Source organism: Mus caroli, chromosome 13 (assembly GCF_900094665.2).
Source record: "Mus caroli chromosome 13, CAROLI_EIJ_v1.1, whole genome shotgun sequence".
Classification (NCBI taxonomy): domain Eukaryota; kingdom Metazoa; phylum Chordata; class Mammalia; order Rodentia; family Muridae; genus Mus; species Mus caroli.
Window position 1 is genome coordinate 54,957,117 of NC_034582.1, and position 18,340 is coordinate 54,975,456.

The 18,340-nt window shown below is 45.4% G+C and overlaps 1 protein-coding gene across 3 annotated transcripts in view; it reads left to right on the forward strand.

The window, feature by feature from the left end:
* Positions 1-10,624: 10,624 nt before the first annotated feature.
* Positions 10,625-18,340, forward strand: part of Naa35 (N(alpha)-acetyltransferase 35, NatC auxiliary subunit) — a 51,700-nt gene continuing 43,984 nt past the window's right edge. The window contains exons 1-2 of one of the 3 annotated variants that reach the window (XM_029468254.1): positions 10,625-10,643; positions 11,508-11,636. In XM_029468254.1, the coding sequence (XP_029324114.1) occupies positions 11,513-11,636 (124 nt within the window). In that variant the 5' untranslated portion in view covers positions 10,625-10,643; positions 11,508-11,512. Of the gene's footprint in view, positions 10,644-10,689; positions 10,811-10,842; positions 11,142-11,507; positions 11,637-18,340 lie in introns of those variants that run through there. The other 2 variants (XM_021179882.1, XM_029468253.1) reach the window with 2 other exon arrangements.

Here is an 18,340-nt window from a genome sequence, read left to right on the forward strand (position 1 = left end):
ACACCTCCATTGCGTCCCTGAATATCAAACTGACCCGGAATCACACATACAAGCACAATCAAAGCCTAACAGCTTGGCTTTAGAAAGATGAACCACCTGGGACACCAGCTGAGTTACAAAGTGCTCACCGTGCTCTGTGTTTGGTGTTCAGAAACCACGTAATCTGAGCATGGTTCAGGATGACAGACACAGACAGACCCCAGACTCACTGCCTACACGTTTGAGCCTACTCAGGTTCCAGGCCAAGTGAAAAACTATCTCAAAGCAAGATGGATTGCTCTAGAGTAGCGTTTCTCAACCTGTGAGTCGGGACCCCTCTGGGGTTGCATATCAGATAACCTATATATCAGATATTTACATTGAGATTCTTTTGTAAAAGTTATAAATAGATGGATAGATAGATAATAGATGCACACACACACACACACACACACACACACACAGTAGCTATCTTCAGACGTACCAGAAGAGGGCACCAGATCCCATTACAGATGGTTGTGAGCTGCTGTGGTTGCTGGGAATTGAACTCAGGACCTCTTGAAGAGCAATCAGTGCTCTTAGCCGCTGAGCCATCTCTCCAGCCCCCTACATTAAGATTCTTAATAGTAGCAAAATTATAGTTACAAAGTATCAACACAATAATTTTATGATGGGGGTGTCACATCAACAGGAAGAGCTGTATTAAAGGATCAGAGTTTTGGGAAGGTTGAGAACTGTTATTCTAGAAGGAACAACACACAAGTTCCTTACACAACTGAACACATGCATGCACACTACAAATTTCATACTTGAAAAAAATACAACTATTGTACATTGAATTTTTAAATTGGTGACTAGCATGGCCTCAGATTTGACATAAGTCATTGTCACACTTAACACCACAACAGATACCTTTGTCCACTCATCTGTGCAGTATCAGGCCACGTGGTCAGAGATGTTATTCTTAAAGCCAAACTTTATATAGAAAGTTGTGATGTTAACCTTTGTTGTGCATCTTGGCTACATCTGTAATGAACTAAAACCCAAAAGGCTGGGCACACCTATGAGGGGTTTCTTACTTAATTAAATCTTCTGAGGTGGGAAGACCTGCTTCTGATCTGGACCTTGAAGGTGAAAAGATCCACCTCTAATCTGGGCCACAGATTCTGCTGGCAGCTTTTCTAAAGGACTTGGAAGGAGCAAGCTTGTTCCCTTTGCCTGCTTGCTCTCATTCTCGCTACCCAGTCCATTCCTTCACTGGCATTAGAGCCTACTTCTTTAGGATCCCAGCATCTACTGAAGAGCAGCTGGGACATCCAGCCATGCAAACTAAGTAACTACTGGATTCTTGGACCTTTCATTGGTAAACAGTTATTGTTGGACTAGCTGGACCATGGCCTGTAAGTCACTCTAATATATCCCTTTTAGATAGATAGATAGACAGACAGACAGACAGATAGACAGACAGACAGACAAGACAGATTCATTCTATCAATTCTCTTCCTCTGGAGAACCTTGACTAGGTACAATTTTGTTAACTAATTTCTATTTTCCAAGCTTTTGTTCTCTTTAGTTACAGGTATGTGTGTGGGTGTGTACATGTGTGTGCATGTGCCCCTGGAGACCACAGAGGATATAAGAAGGCATCCGAGACCCTGGAATGGGAGTTACAAGCAGTTATTAACTGCTTGGCCTGGGAGCTGAACTCGGAGCTCTGCACGAACAGTATGCTTCTGCCATCTGAGTCTTTGCTCTGGCCCCCTAATTTTTAATTTTTAGAACATATCCTTCCTCAAAAATATCTTCTTATTCTCTCATTTCCTGTGTCAAAGAACCCGTAATCCACTGCACCCTCGGGCTAAATCAGAACTCTCAAAACTGACTCCAGACAGAAAAATCTCTGCAAATTGACATAAAAAGCAAAAATAGGAAAATTATATATGTATATATATGTGCATACGTACATACATACATATGTATATGTTCTGGCTGGAACCCCACCACAATATAAAGTCACTTTAGAAATGAATTCTGGGCCGGCAGTGTACTCAATCCCATATGGACTGGGGGGATACACTTTATATGCTCTGCAGAAAAGTTCAGAACGATTATAGCTCAGACGTAATGGGGAAAGAGGGTTTGAAACAACTTCTGCTCTGTTCTTGCCTCAGTGGTTGGGGTAGCTCAGGTCACTAAGGCTAAGCTGAGCCCGAAGGCAGTTCAGTCCCCTCCCCCCGCCTTCCAACCCCACCTCAGGTGCTCCCTGGGGACAGTAGCCTCTAGCCCTTGCTTCTGTTTCTTTATGTGATTTCTTGGAACTCCATTCTCTTAATCTACAATGGGAGCAAAACCCTCAGAATAGTGTACATGAACTGGAGTTACTGCGATCAAACATACACTACTACCATTTCCATTGTTAAAAGATGGCTATAGGCATCCATTTTTGTGATGCATATCTACTCTCAGCACTTAGGGAGGTGGAGAGCCTGTCTCAAAAAAAATAATAAATTAATAGTAAAACACAGTGCATTGGCATGTGCTGGATTTGGAGAGATGCAACTGTGATTCTAAATATGAAAAATACATGCATGAACTAAAGGCTTTTAGAGATCTAGCACAGGAGGCTCCCACATGCTAGAACATCACCATGAAGTTTCTCTGACGCTCCCAGGGTCTCAGAGACTGAGGAGGTGTTCTGTGGGTACCAGAACTCTGATTTTCTTCAGAAGGGCCTGACACCACCGCCGTGGACATCCCCAGGGATTTGTAGGTACCAGGATGCCTTATGTTACACAGAGCAACAACCCTGATTCAGGGAAATTCATTATCTCACTGCATGAATAGACTGCAGGGCTAGCGAATGCGACCGAGGGATTTTTTTCCCCATTATTCCACCTTGGGAGATAAAGAGAATGAATAATGTTGACTTAGACTATTTTTCTGGGGCTCACTGAGTGTTCGTGAGTAAATGTCCTATATGGAGTTTTGAATCGTGACTTTCAGTTCTAGATTCTTTCCTGGCTTTTTATACAAACCGGACTACTCTAAGAGCAACAAGACTGAAGGGATCTAAGAACACATCCGTTGGCATGTGGCTACATCCCTCTCTGCACATCTGAACACAGGCCTCATGTTCCCCAAGAACATCTGCACACTGTTCTAAAATCCCAATCAGACACTTGGTGCAGGTGGGTATTGGAGATCCCTTCCTCCACAGATAGGACGATTGAGGAAGAAGTCTTCCTTTCCTTTTGGGAGCTTATGGGAGAAATAAAGATGCCCAGGTACCTTTCTAATTAAGAAGAGATGTAGTGACAATGTTTGTTTCTTTGAACAACATTCAGTTACGTGATGTGAACTTTTTTGTTTTAATCCCAGGTGTGGGATATGGGGCTGCTTGACATTGTCCACAGCTGCTATGGTTTCCCTGGTGTTCTAGTGGGCGTGTGATTTTTGCCAGCTGCAGATAGTTTATGTTTGGCGTTCTGAGGACTCTTGAGAGGGTATAAATGCTAGAGCCCCTAGAGAGCCTGTGATGGCTGCTGCCATCCCTCACTGTTTTTGCTGATTGCTGTTTGCTAGATTACTGGTTGGAGATACTCTGACAAGAAGACTGGGCTTGCCCCCAAGGAACTCAACACCCCTAATCATCAGGGAGTAGTCTGAAGAGGTCTACACCCCCTTCCCCCCTCCCCCCCAGTCCCATAACCTTCTTTCTCTCCTACCTAGTGTTGTGAGGTTGGAAGGGATAGAGGTGGAATAAGGGTTGGAAGTGGTAGATACAGGAACCCAATAAAGTAGCTGAAATGTATGCCTACAGATGTAACTTTGTTGGTATTCTGTCTGGATTCCACCCCCACAGTTACCTGGCAAGAGCCAGGTAAGGTAAGCTTGGCCCTCTACAAAAGGGGCTGCTTGGCCCCTCCTTTCTTACTCTCTTGTCTCATTTACTCTTGCTTCCTGCTTGCCGTCTCTCTCCCCATTCCCTTCTCCACCTCTCTCCACATGGTCATGGCCAGTTTCTACTTCTCTATTCTTCCCTTTTCTCTGCCTTTCTCTGCCTCTACTACCCTCTTAACTCCCCTCCCCATGCCCTAAATAAACTCTATTCTATACTATGGCTGGTCTCTCAGGGGGAAGGGATGCCTTGGCATAGGCCCAAGAGACATCCCCTCCCCCCACAGCTCACCACACACCCTGCCAACACAAATCACGACAAACCTAACGTGAGCAAATGGTAAGGCATAAACCTCATGAGTCTGTATTTTTTCGCTATTCAGCAATGACTGTAATGACAAAAGGCTTGAACAGATGAGTCAGTTAAAGATTAGTATTTTTAAAGTTATTGTTACTTATTTCTTTGTACATATGCACTGTGACAATAATAAGGTTTTCTTTGTTTCTTTTTGTTTTGTTTTGTTTTTGAAACAAGGTCTCACTGTGTAGACCTGGATGTCCTAGAACTTGGTCTGCAGACCAGGCTGGCCTCAATCTTCCAGACATCCGCCTGCCTCTGCCTCCCCAGTGCTGGGATTAAAGGTGTGCACCACCGTGCCCAGTCTTGTTTATTTTCTTAACTCCTTTCTTTCAAACAGACAAAAGAAGTTTGAGGGTTTTTTTTTTTTTTTTTTTTTTTTTTTGTCCTTTTTGGTTGGTTGGTTGGTTGGTTTTTTGAGGAATGGTGCTTAGGCATAGAGAGAGGTATTTTTAACAATATAGCCTATCTTAGATGCTAATATTTACACTGTGCACTGAAGGGAGAAACTACTATTTACTCTCAGTGAAATATTTATTTAAAAGTAAATGATTCCAAGATTTCTAGGCTGACAGGTTTGCCTTGCTAATGTAAATTACTCCTTCAAGGACAAAAGGGTTTGTGCAACTTCTATTGAACTTTAAAGATGAAATTTGTCTCCTGTTGAAGCAACTCCAGTTTTCTAGGCCCTGTCTGGTTCCCCTGCCTTTGATAGCTACATTTCTGAGACACAGCCCGTGCTGCTGCTGGATTTGCAGAATGTTGGACTCTCTCTCAAATCAAACGTGTATAAAAGACTAAATAGCTTTGCAGGAAAAGAAGAATATACCTTCCACATTTCTACTCCATTATTTCAGTAGCTGTGAGCTGATTTTGTTGTTGTTTTGTTTCTTGAGACAAGCTCTCTTTAGTCCTAGCTATCCTGAAACTCATGATGTAGACCAGGCTGGCATAGAACTCACAGAGATCTGCCTGCCTCTGTTGCTTTTGTATGTAAGTACTTGTTAGCTAAGTACTATGTAAATTAATAATAAAACTTTGCTAATTATCTTCTTTCTACTTTTTTTTTTGAGACAGGATTTCACTGTAGAGCACTGGTAGGCCTAGAACTCCCTATGTAGACTAGGCTGGCCTAGAACTCCCTATGTAGACTAGGCTGGCCTCTAACTTACACAGCTCCTCCTACCTCCTGAGCCTCCTGTGTGCTGGGATTAAAGATGGGCACAGCCCTCTGGCAAGAGTTGATTTTTTTTTTTTTTTAATTTACAAATTTTGTGTATTGGGAGGAGTATGTGCGTGTGTGTGCAGATCCCATGGAGGCCAAAAACGGGCATCAGGTACCTTGGAGCTGGAAGTACAGGTGGCTCTGAGTACTAAGGCGCAGGTGCTGGGAACCAGATCTTTGCAAGAGCAGTATGTGCTCTTAGCCACTGAGCTAGCTCTCCGGCCCAATCTAAGGTTTCGTAAATCAGTATTTTATTATAATAGTTACATCGTAGAAAGGAGCATGTTCCAGATAAAAGTGGAGGTGACACCATCATGCAGGCAAAGACTTTGTTGCTGTGCTAGCAACTTCTATAGAGTTCTAAAGGCAAGCTTCAGCCGGTCCAGGAAGAAGAGTCTGTTCCCTTATAGAGTAGGGAGAAGAAAAATACCATTGTTGGGATTTGTACAACCTTGAACGTGTGTGTGTGAAAGAGAGAGAAAGAGAGAGTCTCAGGTGGCAACTGAGGGAGCTGCCGTGGAGACACAGATGAAGAGGGAGGACATGAGACTAAGATGGTAGGTAATGGGCCACTTGGCTGGGAAGTGGGCCAGGCCAGCATTGTTGGCGTAGAATAGCATAGAATCTGCCCTGCTATAGGGCCTGAAGCTTTTAATAAATATAAAGGCATCCCTGTCATCACTCAGACAAGAGTGGGCATAGAAAGCAGCACTCTGACACTGAAGAGTTAAGAGCACTTGCTGCTCTTGCAGAGGACCAAGGCTCAGCTCCCAGTACCCACACGGCACGTCACAGCCATCTGTAGTTCAGTTCCAGGGGATTCAGTACCCTCTTTTGGCCTCTGCAGGCACCAGGCCAGGCACTCGCATGGCACACTTTCACACGTGCAGGCACGACACTTGTACATGTGAAATAAGCAAAATGAGTAAATCTAAAGGGAGACTAAAAAAACAATTGGCAAGGAAACGTGAAAACATACTATTCTATAAGCATAAAATGCTCTTCGTGATTGGCTACCCTTTCAAAAGTTGAACAAAGTTCTCCATAGACGCAGTCAGATAGGTAAGGATCAGACAGATCTTCCGTATTTAATTTTTAAAAGATAAAATGACCCATTTATAGCTTTTAAACGTACCTGTGGTGCTTTGAATAGGAGTGACCCTCGTAGACTCATGTGTTTGAGTGCTTGGTCCATAGGGAGTGGCATTGTTAGAGTAAGTGTGTCACTAGTGGGTGGGTTTTGAGGTCTCAGAAGCTAAAGCCCAGGCTCAGTGGCTCTTAGCTTTCCTGCTGCCAGTGCATCAAGATATAGAACTCTCAGTTACTCTTTAACACCACGTCTGTCAGAGCACCATTGTGCTTCTCACCGTGATAAATGACTAAACCTCTAAACTGTAAGTTATGTATTAATATTAGTTAATTTTATCATTTTATTAATTAAATATTAAATTGATTAAATAAAATTAAGAGTTTAACTTCTAAACTCTATATAAGCGTTGCTGTGGTCATGGTGTCACTTCTCAACAATAGAAACCCTAAGACGGTTCCATATGACAGGCAAACATGAATTTATATGATGAGGAATTTGGAATAGAGGAAGCTTTGAGTGACTATGTGTTGTAGACCTGGACATAGCCATGTAAAGAACTCTAAGATCTCTAGTTCATGGGACATTGGTGAAGCCAAGTCCCTGTATGGGCCAGGATGAAAAGGGGTGACAAAGTTCTCCTCACGAGTCCAGGTATGATCATCACTGCGTGCAAATACTAATAACTTTAATAGTCCCACAATTGTTAAATATTCCCGGAATGCGACTAAGGGAAGTACTAAGCCTCACTCTTGTATGGAGCCAAGAAAACCAGATGAGAAGTAATTAAAGATGGAGCTGCAAAACACGGAAAAGAGTGATGCATTATGGGATCTTGCAGTTCATGAAACTTGGATTCTTACAACTCTGCAAGTGACAGTGCCTGTCCCTTGCTGGACTTGGTTGCAGGACAGGCCTAGGCAGGAGAATCACAAGTTTGAGGCTAGCCCATCCTACACAGTCAACCCTTGTCTGAAAGTAAAAAGTAAAAAAACGACTGGAGGTGCAGCTGAGTGATGGGTACTGCACAGGTGAGGCTGTGCCCATTCACAGAACCCCCAAATTACAAAGCGTTACAAGTAAGAACATTGGGGATGGAGTGTATTTAGACACAATCACAAAGCTGGGTTATCTATCTATTCAATGTGGAGGAGTGAAAATGTTAATCTCTGTAAAAGACACAAGGGCAGAGGGAATGGAAAGAAGAAGTAGACAGTACAGTTGAAGAGATGGGCAGACAGAGGAACTGGACAATGGCTACTCCAAAAGGATCGGGTCATTTGCAGGACACACCTGCACCACTGCACATTCGAGAACTCACAGAAGCATCACTCGAGATGAAGGGAAGGATGAGGCTAAAGCAGGACTCTATGCTTAAGAAGCATACAATCTGACTTCTTCCCGGTTGCGTGGAGTTCCCTTCTGCCCCTGATCAATCCACTGAGAAGACTGTGAAAGGCGAAGCAAGCAGGGAGAGTTGTCAGCAGGGTCTGGAGTGGATGACAAAAGGATAGTCTCAACATAAAACAGAGTACCCCATGCAAAAGAGTTCAGCAAAATGTCATAAAGGAATTGAGATTTGTCCTCCCTCAAGTCCCAGATTTCTTCTGCTACTCAACGGCTGGCGATTGGCACATTCTGAGAGCAGGACTCGGTTGCAAAGCTCCAGGGATCTTTTGATGCCCACACTAAAGCTGTGCAGTATCCAGTTTGCACAGCCCATCCAGGAGGGCCTTGAGTTAGAGATGCTACATCTCTGAAACTAAACCAGTTCATGACAAACAGCCCAGATGAATCCAGTGGTGTTAGCATTTGACAAGTCCCTGCAGGGAACACAATGCCTCCATCTATCATTTGAAAGCCAGTGGTCAGGACTTAAGAAACCTTTACTATGAAAGAGACAGAAATACAGTCAGCACAGCATACACAGAGACTCCACAGCCATGGATCTGGCTAAGGATGGAAAAACATCCAGAAAAAATATTTTAAACATGCACAGAATCATGGAATGATCCTTACCTAAATAATACAGCAAACATTCAGAAGACATTTACGTTGTAATAGTTAACAAGTGATCTAGAGGTGGGAAAGTATATAGGAGGGAGTTAGGGATTTATCTCAGTGTAGAACTAAGGCTCTAGGTTAAATTGCCAGGGACACACACACGAGAGAGAGAGAGAGCTTTATGCCCTCTTATTTTTTTTTTATTATTTATTTATTTGGTTTTTTTGAGACAGGGTATCTCTGTATAGCCCTGGCTGTCCTGGAACTCACTTTGTAGACCAGGCTGGTCTCGAACTCAGAAATCCTCCTGCCTCTGCCTCCCAAGTGTTGGGATTAAAGGCGTGGGCCACCACTGCCCGGCTTTATTTTATTTTTTAAAGATTTATTATATTTATGGGTGCACTGTGTCTTCAGAGACACAAGAAGAGGGCACCAAACCCCATTACAGATGGTTGTGAGCCACCATATGGTTGCTGGGAATTGAACTCAGGACCTCTGGAAGAGCAATCAGTGCTTTTAAAACACTGAGTCATCTCTCAAGCCCATATATTCTCTTATTTTTTAAAAAGATCTATTTATGTGTCTACTTGAGTGTACAGCACCCATATGCCAGTGCACTTCTGGACCACACTTACTGGTGGCTGTGCTACCTCTAGTGGGTCCTGGGAATGGAACTTAAGTTCCGTGGAAGAACAGGAAGCACTCTTTTTTTTTGTTTTGTTTTTTTGTTTTTGTTTTTCGAGACAGGGTTTCTCTGTGTAGCCTTGGCTGTCCTGGAACTCACTTTGTAGACCAGGCTGGCCTCGAACTCAGAAATCCGCCTGCCTCTGCCTCTCGAGTGCTGGGATTAATGGCGTGCGCCACCACGCCCGACCAGGAAGCACTCTTAACCTATGATCCATCTCTACAGCACACACATCCCCCCGTCCATGAATCTTTATAAAATTAGTGTTTGTCACGCCCTTATACACAATATTGAACAAATCAGATGAACCCTGTTCACATTTTCCTAGGTTTCTTCTGGAGTCTCAAAAGGTCATTAAACCCGTTTCTGCGATTTCCTTACTCATTCTCCTCTTCCAAGGAGAACTAAATACATGCCTTACGTTTTAGGGCAGTTTAAACGAAAACAAAGTTCTTGTCCACAGGAAATACACTCCATGAGGGAAACAATTTTTAAAAAATTTAAACAATCAACGTGAAGTCCGAGGTGCAGCCCAATGACAGATTGCTTGTGTACTCTTATTCAGTGTTAGCTCTCAACCCTGGGACAAACGCTAACGGAGATACCTATTTAACATGTACAGGCGGAACCAAATGTTCTCCTAGAATCCCAGTCTCTACCTGGTAGAAGCTATGGCTGGCATACCCGGCCCCCTTACTCCAGCCCCTTACTACAGGGGCTGGGCTGCACTGCCCCCAGCTGCCTTCCCAGACATTTTGGTTACCTGGTTCTTCTCTTACCCCTTTCCCTCCTGGCCCCTTGGTCTCCCTGCTCTCCTCCTGTGAGCTGGCTCAGGGTCACATTCCCTCTGGACTCTTCCGGATGTCTCTGACTCTGCTCTCCTTCATACCTACACTCAACCTTCTCCTCCACCATACTTAGAAGCAGTCATGTCCTTTTTAAATATTTTTATTTTTTCATTAATTAAAGGACCTGGGTTCCTTTCCTAACATCACCCACACTCACAGACAATCTACTTTATGTCAGGATTATTAAGATAAAACTAAAACATCTGAGTTTGGAAGAAACGTGCTAGCAAGCTCAATGTAAATGTCTCATTTTTCTTTCCTTTACAAAGTCCTTGCGCGCTGAATGCAAGACATAATAAATAAGGTCAGTTTGCACAACCACAAAACAGCAATATGGCGGGCAGCTGGCCCCTCCCCGGAAGCCCCATCCCTCCCCTTCACCCTTGAGTCACCTTAAAGAGTTTCCCAGGAAGCCCTCCAGGCTCCGCCTCTCTCTGGGTCCCGCCCACGGCCGAGTCTTGGCCGGAGGGGAGGAAAATGGAGCATGGTTTCCGGTCTCGCAATGTGCTATAATCCCGCGAGAAGAGAGGATGCGCGCCTACCCGGGTGCGGCGGCCTAGGTGAGGGAGGGGGCGTGGCCGGTGCGCGGAGTCCCGAAAGTCGGGGGGCGGGAGCGCGCGCCCAGGGCGTACGCATGCGTGCACGCGGCCGGCGGGGCGGGGCTGCGAGGGGAGGGGGCGGCGGCGGCGGTGGTGGTGTCGGTGTCGTTATCTCCGTGGCGCGGACGGTGCGTTGTGGCGCGGGTGGTCGTGGGAAAGTACCCGGGGTGGCCCAAGTGGGACCGGCACGACCCCGAAGTCCGCCGTGGAGGATCTCAGGGAGCGGGCACCGGCGGCCGGTTCTTCGCCGCGCCTCGGGTCGGAGCCCAGGGCGCGCGCCGGGAGGCCGGGCTGTGCCCGTGTCGCCTGGGCGACGAGGGCTGCCTGGTGCCGGTTCCCCGCGTGGACCGGTCTCCGCCTCGGTCTCGGTCTCAGTGGCGCTCGGCCCGCGGCGGGCCAGGGTCTCTGCGGAGGCGCCTGCAGGGCGAGGCAAGGCCCGGGTCTTGCGAAGCCGGCCAGGTGAGGGATGCTCGGCCGCTGCTGAGCTTTGAGGGTGGCTCTGATTCCCGGAGGCCGGGGCTGACAGCCGGCGTCTCCGGACTGGTAGTCTTGGGCTGGGATGCTTGAAGATCTCTGGAGGGATTGGAAGAAGTTGTGAGTTCTGGCAAGTGCGAATCAGTGCGGGAGCAGCAGCCCGGTTTATGTGAGGTCTGGTTGCTCAAAGCTAGGTGGTTCGGTTTTGTTTGTTTGTTTGTTTTTGCAGAATTCAAAGGCGTTCTGCCTGCAGAGTTTAGGAAGTCTTTCACCCAACACTTGGGGCAGTTTTGCAGTTCCTGTGCCTGCCAAAGCTATATTCCCTGCCTCACACCAGTGTTCCCTTTGCAGGCATCATGGTTATGAAAGCTACTGTAGACGACGATGCTTCGGGATGGGAGCTCGGGGTCCCGGAAAAAATGGAAAAAAGTAGCACAAGCTGGGTGGACATAACCCAGGATTTTGAAGATGCTTGTCGAGGTGAGTTTTGAATTTGGGGGCTTTTTGATTCAAAGCCTGGGGCAGGATACGTGAAGTTTTCTCAACTTTGACTTAAAAAAAAAAAAGAAAGAAAGAAAAAGAAAAAAAAAACAACCTTGTGATTTTTTTTTTCATCAGATTTGTAGTTTTGTTTTTGAGAAAGTGCCCTGTAGCCCAGGCTGACAAGGAATGTGCTTGTTGTGGAGATGACCTTGAGTTTCCTGCTCCTCTTGGATATTGAGATTACAAGCCCGGAGTACGATGTCAGGCTCAGTGTTGATAACCATACATTACTCTGCTCTTTGCTTTTTTACTTTTGGTCTAATGCAAATGTATATCGGGTAAAACTTTAAATACGGATGTTGGCGATTTTTTAAAGAGAGATTTTTCTTTCTGTATTTATACATAATTGTGAGGGTGCTCACACTTGTGTGCATGTGGATGGCAGAATAAGGCATTGGATTCCTTGGAGATGGAGTTATAGGCCTTTTCGGGAATCCTGGCTTATGCTGGAGTTTAAACTCTGGTCCTCATGATTGTGTACTGAATGCTCTTTCCAGCTCCTTGACAGTTTTCTTCTAAATTTTCCTAACTTCAACAGGTTAGATAATCAGTCTGTGACAGCAGTGCCTACCTGTACACACACTTAACTGGGCACAAGAATTTTTGCGTATTTGAGATTTAAAAATGATCGTGTCCTATTGTTCTCTTTAAGATCCTCTGGTGACTTCCCAGGCTCCTCCGGCTTGGTTTCCTAAGCTCTGGGCTCAGTTTCCTCCCATTGCCCTGTCCTTCCCACTCTTATCCCAGTGAACACCAAGGTGCCTTGCCAGGGCCTCTGTGAACTGTGTTCCCTGCACCTTGAGTTACTTGGTATCAGACCACCTTGCATGGCTTTTGCACATCTTATGTATCTTTCCTGGTGAAGCGCTCACAAGGGCACCTGTAAGCAGATAACCTGTAAGCAGATAGGCTAAAGGGCATTCATTGAGCCACCGTGTTTATCATCAGGATTGTAGGTGTTTGTGTTTCACCTACCCTGATAGGAGCTTGATAGTGGCAGAGATCGTGGGTATAACTGTAGAATATAGAGCTGTGTATGGCACATAGTAGGGCCACAGTGTTTGGTAATAACTAGGTTTAGTGGCATGTGCTACTTGGGTGTTTGAGTCAGGATCACTTGAAGCTGAGAAGTGCAAGACTGTTGTGAGTCATGTAGACTTCCCTCCTCTGTAAGAACACTCTTCCCTCCCCAGCAGCAAATGTTTAGAGAAGTGACACACATGAGTGTGTGCAGTCTAAGGGACAGACTGGAGGACGAGAGGAAGGAGCCAGCAGTGAGAGAGCTCAGACTGAGAAAGGATGGGTTCAAGGCCGGGTACTGAGTAAAGGCATAGGATGTGTGGTGCTGGAGTAGTGAAAGTGAGCTGAGAGACTGGGTAAGGTGGTGCAGATAAGGGAGAGTGGGAAGCTTGGATGGTTAGGCATTCCTTCCTGATCCATGTGCTTGCCAGCCAGGTCTTTGTAGTAACAAGGTGGTTTTGAATACTGCTTTGAAGGAGAGGAGTGAAGACTGGGTGCAGCACCAGGTAGAAAGGAAGCCAGCCGGGGCTAGAAACCATGTGCCTTCTGTCCCTTTGATGGTTCAAACTACATGTCCACTTCAAGTTTCTCTCAGTGAGATAGTAGAAGAACCCTGGACTAAGTCTCCCCTGTAAGTCTACTGCTCTATGTCTACCAGGAGGAGAGCTGTGTTATGTGGTAGATTTTATGCTCAGATGTTGGGGTGATAAATGGTTCACATCTATCATTGTGTTCTTTTTTTTTCTTAAAGTCATCTCTGGCCGGGCGTGGTGGCGCACGCCTTTGATCCCAGCACTTGGGAGGCAGAGGCAGGAGGATTTCTGAGTTCGAGGCCAGCCTGGTCTACAGAGCGAGTTCCAGGACAGCCAGGACTACACAGAGAAACCCTGTCTCGAAAAACCAAAAAAAAAAAAAAAAGTCATCTCTGTTGGAGGGCTGGCGTCATGAGCCTTAAGTGGGAAAGGGCGAAGTTGTGTCTTAAAGGAAAAGTCTCATTTCTGTACGTGAAGGTGAGGACATGACCCTAGAGTGAGCTAAACCGAATTGCCTTTGGCGACCCTGAATGACTCTGCCTGGCCACAGAACAGTGTTTAGGTGAGAGTCTTCAGTGCTGTTGCTTTGTTGGTTTGAGCTTGTTTTTTGGGCAGTGGGAAAGGTTTTGAGCCTGAGATTGAGTGTATTTTTCTTGATGTTTATAATTTACATATAGATAACAAGTTTTCCCATCACATTTTCATATGTACTCATTTTGGTTGATTCTCTTTTATGTCACTCCTCTCCCTCTCTCCCCTCTTCTCCTTGTACGCTGTATTCTTCTCTGTATTGTCCTGTCACTGAGTGAGTGCTGCTACCCTCCACACCTCCTTTCCTCAGAGCCTCTTCCTGCCCTCTCATGGGTTCTTTACTAGTCCATGGTCTCCTCCTGCTTCCACGTAAATGCATGGATTACCGTTAGCATCTAGTGAGCCATGGGAGACAGTACTCACGGAACATGCCTTTCTGAGCCTGAGTTACCTCACATAATTTATCTTCTACTTTTATCCAGTTTTCTGCGGATTTCATTTTTCATTATGACTGAGGCAATTCCACAGTGTGTATATTCCACAGTGTGCCTTTCTCACATTTCATTATCCACAGTGTGTCTGTCTCACATTTTCATTATTTGTTCCTCTGTTGGTGGACATCTAGGCTGCTGCCATTCCCTGGCTGTTGTGACTGGAGCAGCCGTGAATGTGGGTGTGAGGTATCTCTAGTGAGATGAGACCTTCCGATTTTATGCCCATGTTCATGCAGAAGGGTAGTGTGATGGTTCTAGATTGCTTTATTTATTTGTATTTATGAAAATCTCTGGCTGATTTTCAGCATGCTATGAGGTTTCCACCCACAGTGAGTTCAGGGCCCCTGGTTCACTCCATGGGCAGCGGGACTTGCCACCATTCGTCTTGTTGCTCACAGTCAGTCTGACTAGGGCGAAGTGCAGTTGCAGAGTAATTTTAATTCCTTTTCTGTGGTGATCAAGGGTGCTGAACATTGCTTGTACTAATATTTACTACTCAGGTTTCTGTTGAGAATGGTCTGTTCAGTTCATTAGCTCATTTGTCGTTTGACACTTTACTCTTTCGATATTTAATTCTTGGAGTTCCTTATTTTTAGATATTAACCCCGTCTGAAGAATAATAAGCAAGGGTTTTCTCTCCTTTCATCAGCTGTGTTCCCTCTGTCAATGGTTTCTTTGCCCATTCTGGGGCTCTTTTGTGCGGTTCGTGTGCTAGTCAGAAAGTCCTTGCCTGTGCCTATGTCTGGGTGTCTGCCCCTAGCAGTTTTAGTGTTGTATGTTTTACAGTAAGCTCTTCAATCTACTTCAAACTGGGCTTTGTACTAGATGAGAGATAAGCATCTAATTTCATTATTCTGCAAATAAATATTTAGTTCTGCCAGTATCATAACTGCAAAAGTTGCTTTTATCCACTGTGTACTTTGACACCTTTGTTCAAAAATGAGGTAGCCACAGCTGCAGCTGTGTCGGTTTGTTTCTGGGTCCTCTGTTCCGTTTTCTTGGTCTGCCTGTTAGGTTTTTACCACTCGTGTGCTGTCTTTTCCACTATGGCTCTGTGGTAGGTACTTTAAGGTCAGATACTATGGTACTCCAATATGGTCTTTTTGATGAGACTTGTTTTGTTTGTTGGTGGTCTTTTGTGTTTCCATGTGAACGTTAGGATTGTCATTGGGAATTCAGTGAGGATTGCATTGTAGATAACTTTCAGAAATGTTGCTATCACAGTAATTACTTTCAGTAGATGTGCTGGTTAGTTTTGTCAACTTGACACAAACCTAGACTTACTAATTGATGCAGGAGGGCCCAGGTCATGAAGGGCAGTTCCAGCTCTAGGCAGGTAGGCCTGGGCTGTGTAAGAGAAGTAGCTGAGTAAGACAGGAAGCAAGCCAGTAAGAGGGGCGCTTCCCTCCACTGTCTGTGCTTCCTTTCCTCCACTTTCCTGCCTTGAGTTCCTACCATGCCTTCCCTCCGTGATAGGATGTAACCTGTAAGCCAGATTGTCTTAGTTAGGGTTTTACTGCTGTGACCAGACACCAGGACTGAGGCAACACTTAAAAGGGGCTGGCTTTCAGGTTCAGAGGGTTTGTCCATTATCATCAAAGCGGGAACATGGCAGCATCCAGGCAGGCATAGTGCAGGAGAAGCTGAGAGTTCTTCATCTTCATCTGAAGACCACTAGGAGAAGACTGGATTCCAGGCAGCTAGGATGAGGATCTTATAGCCCACACCCACAGTGACACACCTACTCCTTCTAATAGTGCCTCTTCCCGGGCCGAGCGTATACAAACCATAATATTCCACTCCCTGTCCCCCATAGGCTTGTTCAAACACATGAGTCTATGGGGGCCATACCTAAACATAGCATAATGGAAAATACATTTAGTCCAACTTCAAAAGTCCCCATAGTCTATAGCAGTCTCAATAACATTAAAAGTCTAAAGTTGAAAGTGTCTTCCTGAGAGTCATCCAGTCACTTAAAAGCAAGACAGGAACCAGCTGTGCAAACTCCATACTCTGCATCTCTATGACTGATGTCAAAGCAGTCTTCAGATCTCCAACTCCTTTTTTATCTGTGTTGCCTGCGGCAAACTGCTTTCTCCTGGGCTGGTTCCACTCCCTTTTAGCAGCCTTCCTCAGCAGATGGCTGTGGCATCTCGAACATCTTGGGGTCTCCGAGGCAACTTCAGTGTCACAGCTTCAATGCCTGAGATCCACACATGATCTGCTGGGCTCCTCCAAAGGACTGTCGTCACTTCTCCAGCTCTTCCCTCTGTAGCCCTCTAAGCTCAGGCTGATTCACTCCAGTGCGGTTGGTTCTTGGTGCTCATCCCATTGTACTGACATCTCCATTATACTGGGGTCTTCCCCTACAACTAGAATTCACCAATAGCCTCTCATAGGCTCTCTTCATGGTGACAAGCCTCAACTCCCTTGCACAACCCCTTCAGTCCTGGGCCATCAACTGCAACTGAGGCTGCACCTTCACTAATGGCCTCTCAATGAGACAGTGCCAAGACTCAGCTGTTCTGAATGACCCCTTCATGCGTTCAAAACTAGTACCACCTTGGTGACTCTTACATATTACCAAGTCCAGCTGCAGCATGAGGTGTACAACCTTGATAGCCAACACAGCCTCTCTGTGCTCTCAGAAAACACTGTCCAGAAGATTTCACCTCAGTGATGCTGGCCTCTTCTTAATCACCACTAATTTCTTAGTTCTGGTAGCCAGCATCAATTGTTCTGGTAGTCCCTTTTGTTCTTGACTCTAAAGCCATAGTCACATGGCCAAATTGGCCGTGTTCTGCTTGCTGGGAGCTGGAACATGGGCCCCCTTATTCTATTACCAACTTTGTGTTTTCTAACTCCCTCACTGACTAAGATTGGCTATCCTGGAACTTGCCCTGTAGATTGACCTTGAACTAAGACCTGCAGGGCTCTGTCTCCTGGATTAAAGGTGTATACCTTCATGCCTGGATTTAAGCTTTTCTTTACCTAGAACTTGCTCTGTCTCTCAGGCTGGCCTTGAAGTTAGAGATCTGCTTGGCTTTATCTGCTGGGATTAATGGTGTGTGCCACCATGCCTGGATCAAAATTATCTGGGTAGGATTCTGCCCCAAATTCCCACTGCCTTAATTTGTTATCTCCCTGAACACAAGATTTACTTCCTGTTACTCTTTAATACTTAAATCATATAATGTATATTTTTCCTTTCTAAGCTTGCTATGCTTGTTTAAAATTCTCTTCATGAGACTTAACCAGAAAACCAAGTCTGTGATAGACATTTCTGAGACTTCTCTGTCAAAGCAATTAATCTGAGTCTCTTTGCCTTAGCCTCAGGCAGACTCTTCAGTCAAGGGCAAAAAGTAGCCACATTCTTCACCAAAATATCACAAAAACAGTTTCTATGCCACATATTGAAATGCTTCTTTCTCCACTGAACTCTCTTGGGCCTTGTCTGCACATTGCAAATCACTCAGAGCAACAAAGTCTTCCTTATTCCTACTAGGATTGCCCATTAAGTCCCACTTAAAACATTCTATGGCAAGCCGGGCGTGGTGGCACATGCCTTTAATCCCAGCATTTGGGAGGCAGAGGCAGGTGGATCTCTGAGTTCGAGGCCAGTCTGGTCTACAGAGTGAGTCCCAGAACAGCCAAGACAAAGAAACCCTGTCTCAAAAAAACAAAACAAAAAAACATAAAAAACATTCTATGGCTTTGCAAATCCAAAGTCCCCAAATCCACATTCCTCCAAACAAAAGCATGGTCAGGCCTATCGCAGCCATCCCTGACTACTGGGCCCACCTTCTGTCTTAGGGTTTTACTGCTGTGAACAGACACCATGATCAAGGCAACTCTTATAAGGACAACATTTATTTGGGGCTGGCTTACAGGTTCAGAGGTTCAGTCTATTGTCATCAACGTGGGAGCATTGCAGCATCCAGGCAGCAGCAGGCAGAGCTGAAGAGTTCTACGTATTCATCAGAAGGCTGCTTGCAGAATACTGGCTTCCAGGGAGCGAGGATGAAAGTCTTATAGCTAAAACCCACCTACTCCAACAAGGCCA